The sequence below is a fragment of the Bacillus rossius genome, chromosome 3, assembly GCF_032445375.1.
Source record: "Bacillus rossius redtenbacheri isolate Brsri chromosome 3, Brsri_v3, whole genome shotgun sequence".
Taxonomy (NCBI): Eukaryota; Metazoa; Arthropoda; class Insecta; order Phasmatodea; family Bacillidae; genus Bacillus; species Bacillus rossius.
In genome coordinates, this window is record NC_086332.1 from 74,067,929 (window position 1) to 74,080,453 (window position 12,525).

The 12,525-nt window shown below is 38.8% G+C and overlaps 1 protein-coding gene across 1 annotated transcript in view; it reads right to left on the minus strand.

Moving 5' to 3' along the window:
• The window catches only part of LOC134530896 (serine protease snake-like), a 55,849-nt gene that overhangs the window by 7,405 nt on the left and 35,919 nt on the right, over positions 1-12,525 (minus strand). The window contains exons 3-4 of the mRNA XM_063366185.1: positions 6,995-7,086; positions 3,739-3,854 (exon numbers count right to left, since the gene is read on the minus strand). Of these exons, the coding sequence (XP_063222255.1) occupies positions 3,739-3,854; positions 6,995-7,086 (208 nt within the window). The remainder of the gene's footprint in view (positions 1-3,738; positions 3,855-6,994; positions 7,087-12,525) is intronic.

Here is a 12,525-nt window from a genome sequence, read left to right on the forward strand (position 1 = left end):
TTGCGAAGATTGAAGACTCCGATTACGAAAGGCGTGGAAAGAGAACACCGATACCTTTTTTCGACTACGAAGAATGTAGAATGAGAAAACTGATACCTTTTTACAACTACGAAGAATGTGTAATGAGAAAACTGATACATTTTTACGAAGAACGTGGAAAGAGAAAACTGATACCTTTTTTACGCTGGTGATGACGGCACGGAGGATGTGTAACCTGTAACGAGAATGCTGATACCTTGTTGCTTCCTGGGACCGCTATGTACTGCTGTAGCTGATACAGAAGTATCAGCTACTTGTAACTAGTATATTACTGTATCAGTAACTGGTTGGAACAAATACCGAAAATTGCTGTAACAACCCACCTCTAGGCGACAGTCTGTCGTGACATGCCGCCCGACGAGCACACGTCAACTGTTTGCTGGTTGGCGACACCAGTGTCAGCCGGCTTTCAATTACGTTTAGACATCGGGCTTTTATTTATCAAAAATATGTATTCCAAATCTATTGTGCAGTCATACTTGTAAACAGATGCATCCACTCATACTATATGGATCTGAAACTATTGTAGGCAATGTAAGATTATTTCCTCTTGGATAAATTACTACATTTGCCATCCAGTGGTTATCTCACTTCACTAACCTCGCTACGTTTTAACTGGCAAACTGCTGTAATGTGATATGTTCTGCCCGTATAGTGAGACAAGACGATAAGAAGCTAACTGCAAAACAAAGCAAAACGTGAGACTGCACAGCTGTGGAATAGGCGCGCTGCCGAGAGGAGCGAAGAATCGCTCTAGATGACTTCACGCACTTAAAGCAGTCCGGGAGTCTAGTTGGCGCTGTCCTGCCACCAGGGTGGGAGATGGCGGCTAGTTGAGTTTCGGGATGAATTTTAACGGTTCGTTTTACCACGATGCTATATGGTGAGATCGTGTTTACGGTCATTGCCATAGTAACAATTGCGTTATTTAGATTTAATTATTTTTAAGTGTGGGGTTTTAAATACAATATTAATTCCTGTAGTTCAGCCGCAACAATGTATGGTTATTCGTACAAGATGTTAGAACACATTATCAAGCCACAATGAGTTCTGAAGCTTACCATATTACGAATACATATATGGTATTAATCCTACAAGTCAAATTCGTGTTAATATTATTCTGAAAGGCACAACATAAAAACATTAAAATACAACAAAAGAACGATCCTTGAAAGTTAGTTTTATTGCAATGATGTAAATCATTGACAATATATTTATCACAGACAAACATATCTACAAATATTTGACACTATTAATTCAACATTTTGTACAAAATATTACGTATGTTATTCATATTTGACTTTGTACATTAAAAAATAGGGAGGAACATTATAAACTGTATATATACAGGTATATATTTATACTAGTTGGAGTACCCGTGCTTCGATACGGCAGTCTGCCGGCAGAACACTCTCGGACTACTCATTATACATGTCACTCCTCGTGGGTGCGCCATTGTCGTTGCTTAGGCCGTTGCCATGGAAGGCAGAAGGCATCAACAATTCAAAAACCCGTTGCTATGGAAACGAAGAAAACTTCAAAAATACCGTGGTAAAATTTCATCATGAATTATGAAATTCTGTTTCGAGGTATGATTTTGTCGAAATCTCACCTAGACAGTGGCCTGCCTAGTGTCAAAGTGCAAAATGAAGGGTCAAGTGTGCAACCATCGGCTGAATGGTTTAGTAACGCATTCAGAAAAAATAAACAAACATGTATATTATACATATGTATATAATTAGGAAAATATGGTTTTGTAAACAAAACAAAAAGGAAGGGCCTGAAAAAGTTATTTAACCCTTCCCTTCGATTTTTCTTGATGTACATGCGAGTAGAAATACATTAAAGGATCAGCCACTTAATTTCGCTTGTGCGAGATTGCTTATTCCGTGGCGCGCGCGTCTCCGGGTAGGCTCGGCTTCCACCGCGCGGGGTAACCGCATCGCCACGCCATTCACTGTTTGAATATGTTGTACCTATACAAGGGAGGTCCTTGGAAACTCAGTTGTCCGCGATAACAATTGTAAAACTGTAAGACATAGCATTGTAAAAGTACAATTTTAAAACTGTTAGGTTTTCTTTATGGCGATTGTGCTTCACTGGCCAGTTTACAACCACCAAAAAAATTGTCGATGACGTAAAATTATTTGAGTGAAATAAACGAGGGTGACATCATAATTCTCCATACTTTTTTTGTCGCTTTCTTAATTACGATTATTTTGAAAAAAGACGATTTCAGGCTATCGTTAAATTTTCTGTGTTTGTAGAAATTTGTTAAAGTTAACCATTATCCTGACGCTTAGTGTTCCATATTAAATAATCTCGATTATTGCGATAAATAAAATTTTTAACTTCTATTTCAAAGTGGTGAACCAGCCTTAGAAAGCACTTTAAGCCATATTTGTATGTTTTTAACTTATAATCCCGAGATGAAAATTTAATTCAAGTTTGTAAATGGTATTCTGTCTTGTCTTGTAACGGTATTGAAATTTTCTTTTTAGAATTCATTTTTGCACCACCACATATATTCCACGCGTTATATATCTGCTGTCTGTTAAACAAAATCAAGCAAATTATCGTAATGAATATATTTAACTAATATTGTAGCTTTGTCACAAACTGTAAATGAATTTGTTGTGTTTTTCGCTGCGTTTTTAATTCTAAAGCCATAAAAATTATCTTAAAAATCAGGCTATTATCTAAATAATTTCTTAGGTTTTTTCACCGAACGCAAATCAAAACCAAAAACTCAAATGTACTCATTGATTAAGAAAGTTTATTAAATAATTAGTTTAAAGTTGTTGGCCGGTTTGTAGAGGGTAGTTGCTTCTGGGGAATGAATGAACTGGACACGTTACCTGATAACTTTGAAGAAGCCAACATATTGCCGATATAATCCTATTTCCAGCGCGAGTAAGGACCTTGTGGAACTATAATGTGTCAAGTCACACATCCCCCGAAAATACGGACCGATCAGTGTGCGCCTACAGGCCGAAGCCTTGACATGCAATTCTGTTTGTGTGGTACCATTTTTAATTTTTGTTGATTAATATCTCAACTCATTTAGTCACACGTTGATTTCTTTAATTTTTTATTTTAACTAATTTATTTTTTGATACTTTTGTAGTGCAATTTTTAATCTCTTATTTTAATACATAATAATAATATTTTTTTTATTTTATGATATACAACATAATATAACTTTTTTTGATAGCCCTAAAGAATGTGGTCGACTAGGATGCAGACTACACCATTACCCTCACATTCAAAGTGTAATTAATCCATGTGTCATTATACTATTAAACTAGTATTATAAATGCGAAAGTGTGTTTATTTTGTTGTAGGTTTGTACTTCTTTTCACGCAGCAGCAAAGCAAAGGATCTAAATGATTTTTTTTCATCGCGGTAGGCTACTTTGTAATATCCCGGAAAAAAAATGTACGGTTCCTGTAGGGATATATCTGGAACGTCGTATTAATGGTATCGGGCTTTTGCAAAGATGATACCTTCTGCGTCTCCATTGGGAACGGCCACTGCATCGGTTGCTTGGATTCGTCGATTAGTTAACACGGGGGTTTTCCGAAAATCAGCCCCCCAAGGGTGGTGGTTTAGCCCGGGCAACGCCGGGTACTTCAGCTAGTTAAGCTGTAAATGTTCCACTCCAGCTGACTAATAGGCAGAAGCATTGAAGGGCGGTACCTGCGCGAGTTGGAGGCGCAGTGCGCCGCCGTGAGCACATAGCGGTCACTGATGAGGCTGCCGCCGCAGTCCCAGCTGACCTCCCTGGAGCCGGAGCGCACGTACCCCAGCGCCGCCTGCGGGCACGCGACACGCCGTGCAGTTGCGAGCAATGCTGCTTGCCAAGCACCCAGTACTTGGTTCCCTTTATTCAAGCATGCAGGGCCGGCGCGTCCATACAGGCGAACTAGGCAACCGCCTAGGGCGCCAAGTAGCTGGGAGCGGCGCAGCACGACACATTACAGCTCATATAATATGTTTAACTATTATTGAAACTAGATAAAAATGGATTTTTGTAACAGTTTGGAATGTTTATATTGATATAAGTAATTATTTAAAGTCCACGGTGGCCTGTTTATGATTTGTAATAAGTAAAAAAAGTAAAAAAAAAAAAACAAAGCCTGCTTACATTTGATTGTTGACAAAATCTTAGGCTTACGTGATGTATTTTGAGTCAAGGAAAAAATTTTTTGGGGTGTCCGGCTGGGGGGTGGGGACATTAAGGTTTTTCGCCTAGGGCGCCAATTTACCTTGCACCGGCCCTGCAAGCATGGTGCATAAGCAGAACATTCAGAAACTGGCTACCTTGTGTGTTTGTCCCGTTCGTACCGACAAACACAACTCTGAAGTCGAAATACACTTAAATTAAGGAGACCTCTTCGTTTATTTGAGGTGAATTCTTCGTTGAAAAGCGATAGGAAAAATTAAACATAACTACACAGTTACTACAGCCACAGTGTCTGCTAATGTATGCGCTCTCTCCCTTTCCGGATCACTCACACGATGATGTGTCTCTGGGAGGTAATAGCCGGGTCTAGGATTGATCTGTCTAGGGGGAAAGACATGTAACATACAGCCTGACTGTCACGAGCGGTCTTATAGATTTGCAATACACTCACAACATGTTTTAAACTAGGCAGCCTTAACACAGAAAACTAAACAAACCTCTAAATACAGAAATCACTACACTCTTGTGCATCAGTTAGTCAACTAACTGAAGAGGTTAAAGAGACACCAACCCCTTCCCTCCCTCCCTCCCAATAACGCGATCGGACATAAACACATGCGACAACTCTTTTACTTCTTACTGGACCGAGAGCCACCTTTAAGGCAGACCACGCCCCACCATCTTGGATTCTTCTACCTTTTTGCTATATAAATTATTTTTAACTATTTATCCCAATTGTTGTGATTTTTAGGCATAAATAATATCTGCCGGACCTTCCATACTTTGTTGCAACCAAATGTTTACTAACGTGTTCTGTTGTGTAATCGCCATTAAGATATAACTTAATTTTAGGTATTCGTGGGCGACTACAACTTTCCCGATAATCGCACCGGTTCACAAGTGTTCACTTCAACAAGCAGCCAAAGACATGTCCTGTGCTATCACAAACCAAAAGAATTAGCATGGCAGCTTTATTGTAAACGGTAATAAAATATTTTTAATTTGCAAGATGGCGAGCCCTAATCCTCCCCTTAATTTCAATTCCACACATTTTGCGCCCGGCCGCCGTGTCCAATGAAGCGAACAAAACGTCTGGTCTGATATGATGCATTGAGATCCTTCGTAGCGAATTACGGGAGCGGTAAGTTCCGCGTGTCGTGGTCACTCGCCTGCATAGAAAATTTTTTAGTTCGCGTGGTTTTCTCGAAAGTTCCGCACGTCTTACGTATACACGGGTAGGCGGGTCTGTTAGAGTCCTCTAATAAATACTAAGCAATATGGCAGTAACCAAACTTTCGTAAATCGTGTTCCTTCAATTTACTTAAGCATTAAAACAAAGCGCTGCACAGTTTCCGTAATAAATACGTTTTCTACAGATGACTTTTGTAATTTTATTCTAGCTACATTCGAGAGTTCCGAAACGATGCTTGCGAAACGCCACAAGCCTTCTCAGTCCTCCAGGAAAGTCTGAAATGCGAGTCGTTTCTTTGTGAAAACAGATTGCCGGAAACATTTGGTTGTCTCTTGTTTCAAATATTGGAACACAAAGGGTCATCGCTGACCGTGGCAACTAACGCTTCCTTAATTACTTTACGATGCTACCGCACTGTTATAAATTTTCTGCTACAACTAACGAAGAACGCTAATTACAAATTATCCAGGGAGCTTTTTACATCTACGGTTATCTTCGTAAGTTTACGAGTTTTGAGTTAACTCACGCTGAACATAAATCAACAATAATATTTTCATTACATTTACAAAGTATTCAATAAAGTTTTAATTTAAATAGAAATCCTCCTTTTTTCTTTCGCTTGTAATTTTACCTTATTTACAACGAAACACGGAAATCGGAATTCGAACACGGCGTAATTTCTACGAGGACACGGTTATCTGAGATTACGAATAACTCTTCGTTTATTTAATGTTAATTCTTCTTTTAAAAGTCCGTACATTTACTGTAATTACTAACAGTGCGTCTTAAGACGTCCACATTCGCTGCAATTGTTTGCTTTGATAGGGTCATGCGCAGAGGCTTGAGGCGACGAGACATCCGTTATCATAGTGGGCTCCGAACCACTCAGCCACCAACTCGTGTGCTCGTACAGTGAGACATGCCTGGGTTGGGGTCGAACCCACGACCCTTGCCACTTTTGCGCGAAACTTTCTCCTAATTTATTTTGCTTTGAGTATTTCGTGTTTTGCACATTTCTAAATAAATTCATAATATAACCATATTTTATTGTTTAAAAAAATGTGTTTTCTACTAAGCAAGTTCTTATTTGACGGTTTTTTTAAATGAAATTAAAGGTTTTTTTTCAATCGTAGCATGTACTGAAACCATGAAATCATATTGTATACAGTTTTAGTTTAACTGTTCATGTGTAGCCTTCATCTACCTACATTTAGATTTTTCAAGATTTTCGGGAAACCTAACTTTTATTGATATTAATGATATAATAATATAAATAATTTTAATATGAAGGCTACTTACGAACGGCATACGCAAAACTACATAGCATATGTAGGTTTACTTTTAGTACATTCTACGATCGACAGAAATATTTGCCTTTAAGGTCATCAAAAACAACATTAAATAAAGGACTTCCTTAGTATAAAACACCTTTTATAAAATTTTAAACTAGGTTGCATTATTAATTTATTAAAAGCGATGTCCAAATCACGAAATATTAGGACCAAAGTACTGCATGATTCAACCCCCTCAAAGTCAAATATTTGGTTATGCTGCGTTTCCAGCCCAGGCCGACTCACCATGTGCGGGAACTCCCCGATGTCCGCAGCGGTCCCTCCCAGGATGAGGGGGTTCACCCTCAGGGGCACCTCGTTGCTGTACGACAAGCATGCTGCCAACACAACAGAAACACAAGCTTCAAAACACTGCTCGTCCTCGCATCTCGCTGACCATGTTCCACGACAACCACCTGCACGGAAGATTTGTCCTGGTAGTGGCCAACAGAACTTTTGCCAAATGCCTTCAAAATGTGTATCGTCCTTACCTTTGTCCTAAGAACAAAATAATTCATTTGAATAAGATTAACGTACCAATACCAAATTAATACGTACCACATTGTCACTCATTATCGATAATTTACCGAAATCGTTCTATTATGTAACTCAGTGCTATACGTATAATAAGATGAAAAGTTCTAGCTTAAACAACATTATTAATATTGTTTCTAAAATAAACGGTAGTTATCATTACGTGTTTTATTGAAGTTATGTATATCACCATTTAATATGTTGTTTGCGTAAAACTTAATCAGACAATATTTAATAAAAAATATTTACTTCTATATTGTTTAAAGTTCGATAGAGTATAACTATAATTGGTTCTGACAGTTAAATGAAATTTTTAAAGTCACTGAATTTGTAAAGAATGATTATATAATTTGGAATTGTAATAATATATGTGTATCAGTTTTTAATGTGTTAAAATATTTTTATTAAAATTCAGTTCATTGGTTTAATGCATTTAAACTTCCTCCATAAACCGGCTTGTATAGGATGTCGGTACTGATTTAATTTCTCAATGTTTGGCTCTACCGAGTGAGTGTTAAATTATGTGTTTCCTTTTCCCCATTCTTTGATAAGTTAATGTTAATTGTGCAGAAGTAAACCTGAACCCCGTAGTTGCATTTAACTGAAATACTTTAAGTTATTTTCTTATCTATTTCAACTTATATTTATTTAATAACCATCCCCTGTTTTATCCTCACCAAAGCACCCTCGTTACAATATAAGAGTTTTGTAATATTTTTATGGGGTAGCAGTAACCCGACACGTGTACATATCATTCCGAACAACAGTTTAATGTAATAAAGTTTACTGTGTTGCTTAAACTGTTCTGTGGCTCCTCAAACTTAGCCTATTGTCGTTCCAACACTGTAGCGAAGTTTTGTAATTTTTTTTTTAATATTTATAAACATATAATGCAAGTTAAAACCGATGAATTTGTATAGGAAATTTAAAATACAAACATGGTACATTTCCCATGCATTTAACTTATTCCTAAACAAGGTTAGGAGATATGATATGGAAACATTAAAAATTTTCATACAATACATTGGGTTAAAAGCTTTCATTATTTGTTTAGGAACATCAGAAACCTTTTTCCAGTGTATATTATCTAACTTAGTTGGATCCAGTTGTATCACGTGGCCATAGTTTTCCCTTGGTGGTCTTCTACCACCAGGGAATTCTTGAGCGAACGAGGTCTACGAGACCCTGAAGGCAGTGGCGTAGCGTGCCATCTCGGCGCCTGGGGCGGGAGACCCATTTTGCCGCCCCCATTCTATAGGTGCTTAATTAAAATTAAATTTCACATGCAATGAGGTACCTTTTATTGAAGTTAAAATAGGATGAGTGGTTTTACAAGCGGATTCTACGGGCCTTATGAGCAGCGAAGTCAGAAATAACTTTGTCAAAATCAATATTAGCAGCCAATTCTTGTTCAATCGACAATATAGCCAAGTTTGATAGTCTAGCGGAGCTCATAGTAGATCTGAGGTAATTTTTTATTAGCTTCAACTTCGAAAATTTTCTCTCACAACTTGCAACACTAATCGCCAAAGTCAAATATATTCGAATCAATATGACTATATTTGGAACCGAAATTACGAGATTCAGTTTTTGAATGAACTGAAGGAGCTCCAGTGGTCCTTTACCACTTATATCTTCCTCTGATTCAGAACAGGCAACAACAACAAACTGCTGAAGACGCTTCCGCTCCATCTTAAACTCGTCCTTGTCGATGTCTTCTAATACATGGGAAAGATCACACTCGAACTTGCTGTCCAAAAGTTTCGCTGGCATCAAAAATCCGAACTTGTCCGATATTTCTTGAATTTGCTGGAATCAAATCGTCATTTCTTGAATGATCTTGTCGAATGATGAGATAATCTCTCGACGGATTTCCTGTTCGTGAGACAAAGCTGCATCTTCAGAAGAATCATCGCCATGCATGCGTTTTTTCCTGCGAATTCTTCTCGTTTTGAGTTCGATTCCGAGTTTTTCGCAGAGAGTCTTAGCAAAGTCAATTGCATCTTGCACGAAACGGTCTCTACTTTCCACTAAGAGGGTTTTTAAAGCGCAGAGTTTTATTTGCATGTTAAGGTGTGTCAATTTTTTGCTAGATTTCGCCTATGTTAATTGGTATTTACAGCGGTGATACGCCCGGTGCGTATCTATATTTGTATTTGTATTTGTATTAATGTGTTCTTATATATTTTTAATGCCTTTTTGGTAATTATATTTAATTTTCAGAGCTCCGAAGTATATGATCAAATTATAATTTTTGGGGGGAATTGTTAAAGTATTTTTTTAGTATTATTATATAGCTATTTTTATAAGTAGTAATAGGGTATGTATTTTATGATGGATGCGCCGATTTGTGATGAAACGATATATATATATTTATTAAATGTTGTCATATAAATTTTGCGTCTTTTAACTTGCTGCCTCCTCTCACTGTTCGCAACCTTATTAGTATTTTTTAAGCCTGCTATTAATTTGGGTTTTAATATTTTTTTGGGTTTACCTGCGCTCGCGGTACGGGGCAATATAGGAGTTTTACTGTGTCCCGGTTTGTGGAAGTTGTTTGGTTTTCCCTGGGTTAAGGTCAAACTTTACAGTACAATGCGTAGTACTAAATTCAATGAGTGCGAAAGAGAGGCATCGACACGGGCCGACGCGTGAAACAAAAGATTTTGTATGAGTAATGAACATAATAAGGAGTGCCGCTCAACTCGGCTCGCGCGCGGCGTGATGCGATGTTGCCGTTCGTATGTAAACAAACAAACGTTATAAAGAGCTCTGTCAGTGATTTCGCAGTTTTTCTTTTAAATAAATATTAAAAATAGTTGGTGTGCAAAATGTTAGATAAAAATGTAACATTATAGTGTGTCTGACACATGCAATGAATGAATCATAGATCAGATCTCAACCCGCTTCACCGGCGACCCGCCCCCGCGGGCTGCCGCCCGGGGCGGGCCGCCCCCTCCGCCCCACCCACGCTACGCCACTGCCTGAAGGGACTGTCCGGCACATCTTGGCGCCGCGTGAAGAGGTCGACCTTCTAACTGCAGCTTCGACGGCGCCAGGCCATGCTGACGTCACGAGGCATCGAATCTTCTTGTCTGCGGTCGACGAAACCCAGCGACGCTGTATCCACTTCGTCCCTTGTGGATCTAGTTTATCTTCGACAGTTCGAGGTAACGCACCCAATTGTCGGAATGTATTTCCCGTTGCAGCGTGTACAAACCAGATATTTATGAATGTTAAAAACTACTGAATATGCATCCAATAAGTAAACATTTTCATGCTTGAAAAATCCAGGAAGGTTGATGCCAATCATCATATGTTTGAAGTTTGAAAATAATGACGTAAAGATATACTTCCACTAATAACATCCCATTTAACCATTAAACTCAGTTCCCTCATGCTAATTGACCGAAAGACATTTTTATTACCTGTCTGTTCTCACGTCGGATAGGGTAGGCACAAACTATGACTCCGTTTGGACCTATCTTGAGCAACTTACTCAACGTGAATGAGCGCTTGTTTGGCCGGGCGTGTTTTTTTGTTTTTTATTTGGTCAGCATGCCCACCAGCCGTACAGGAGAGGTTTGTTTTTCCTTTCGAAAGCTTTATTACTTTAACATTTATAGCAAATTTTGTTTGGTCAGTATATACTTAACAAACTCCAACACAGCTTCGTAACTAGTGCCACGATTATTCCACGTATTCTCCTATAGATTGTTCTTAACTTGCTCTAATGGAGCGATGTGGCTCCGTGGTTACGATCTGGAGTCGCTCTCCGGTTTCGAATCCCGTCCGGCCATCCTCATTTTGGTTTTCCATTGTTTCCTGCAATCTCCGAACCAGAAAAATTTTGGCATTTTTTCAAGGCCGATTTCTTTACTAGTATTCATTATTTTTTTTATTTTTGTGTGTTACCTATCTAATGACATCGCTGTGGACTACACGTTAGGTTCATATAATGTTACGTTACCCCGGAAATGTAAAGATAAATGTGAGCCAATCATCTAAGTAAATCAGATGTAAATGTTCATTAATTTCATTTCGCCGTGCGCCCTGCCTGCGATCTGACCCGCCACGGGCTAATGTCGAGCCATCGACACGTGGCTTGAAGGACCGGCCGGAGCGGTTAGCCTGGGAGCGCAATGCCCCGGTTCACAGTCGCGTGCTGCGGGCTGCCTACATTCATGCCTGCAGGCGCACACAGCAGCGGGACATATTTTTTCCAGGTGTTTATCATACTCAATTATTTACATACTCTCTTTCTCTCTGTGTGATTCTTGATTCGCTTCAAGTGGTGGACTGATAGAAAAGTGAATTGATTCTCATATTGTGAAGATATGCCCGGCTTTTTTATTGCGGTTTGCAAGGCAAAAAAAAAAAATATTTGGTTGTCTGTAAAGTTGGTTTACGGACGATAGTTTAACGTGACAACGTCATAACAAAACATTGATGAAATGATTGCATACTTTTATGAATAAAATTGAATCATTTTTATTTTAATAATAAAAGAATAAATACTTGAAATTGTGGCCGGCAGGGCCACATTTTTACTTGTAATTTATTTTTGTTGCTGGTCTCTAGCTTTATATGGTTTTTTATTTCACGTATTTTTACGCCTTTTTTAATTAATGTTAATTTATCTGTAAATTTTTTTAATTATATTTGTTTCTATTAATTAGTTATACGCCGTTTGGTAGCTATCGATTATGAGTTTAAGAACATCGATTGTGTTTCACGTAAATACCACTTGGCGAGCGCCCGGCGGTTGGCTGATGACGTCAGACATTCGGCTTGCCGGGAGTGGAAAATCAGCTGGGGCCGCAGAAAGTGGGTGGCCAGCGACCGTGGAGGACAGAGCTATGTGACGGTGCGGACTGGTGTGCCGGACGGCAACGGCCGACGAAGAGTATTGGGATGGAGGATCCACGCTGGGTGGCAGGGCAATGGATTGCCCTGTGATACAGAAGTAATCAAGGTAAAGAGAGGCCGCGATTTTGATTTTTACCCTCGTGGTGCTGCACTGGTTTTTGGCAAACCTAGTGAACTGTGTATTTTCCCATACTAAATTTTATTTGGACGGAACTTTTATTAGCCTGTTTGGTGAAGAGGCCCATTTGTTTCACACGTTGTTCCAGTGTGGGTTTTTTTTTTTTAAAAGGTCGCCCGATTGCCTGTTTGGGAGAAACGAACATTTTGCAATTTGTTTTTGAGACTTTGTCTTCGGAATTTGCATACTTAAAGTT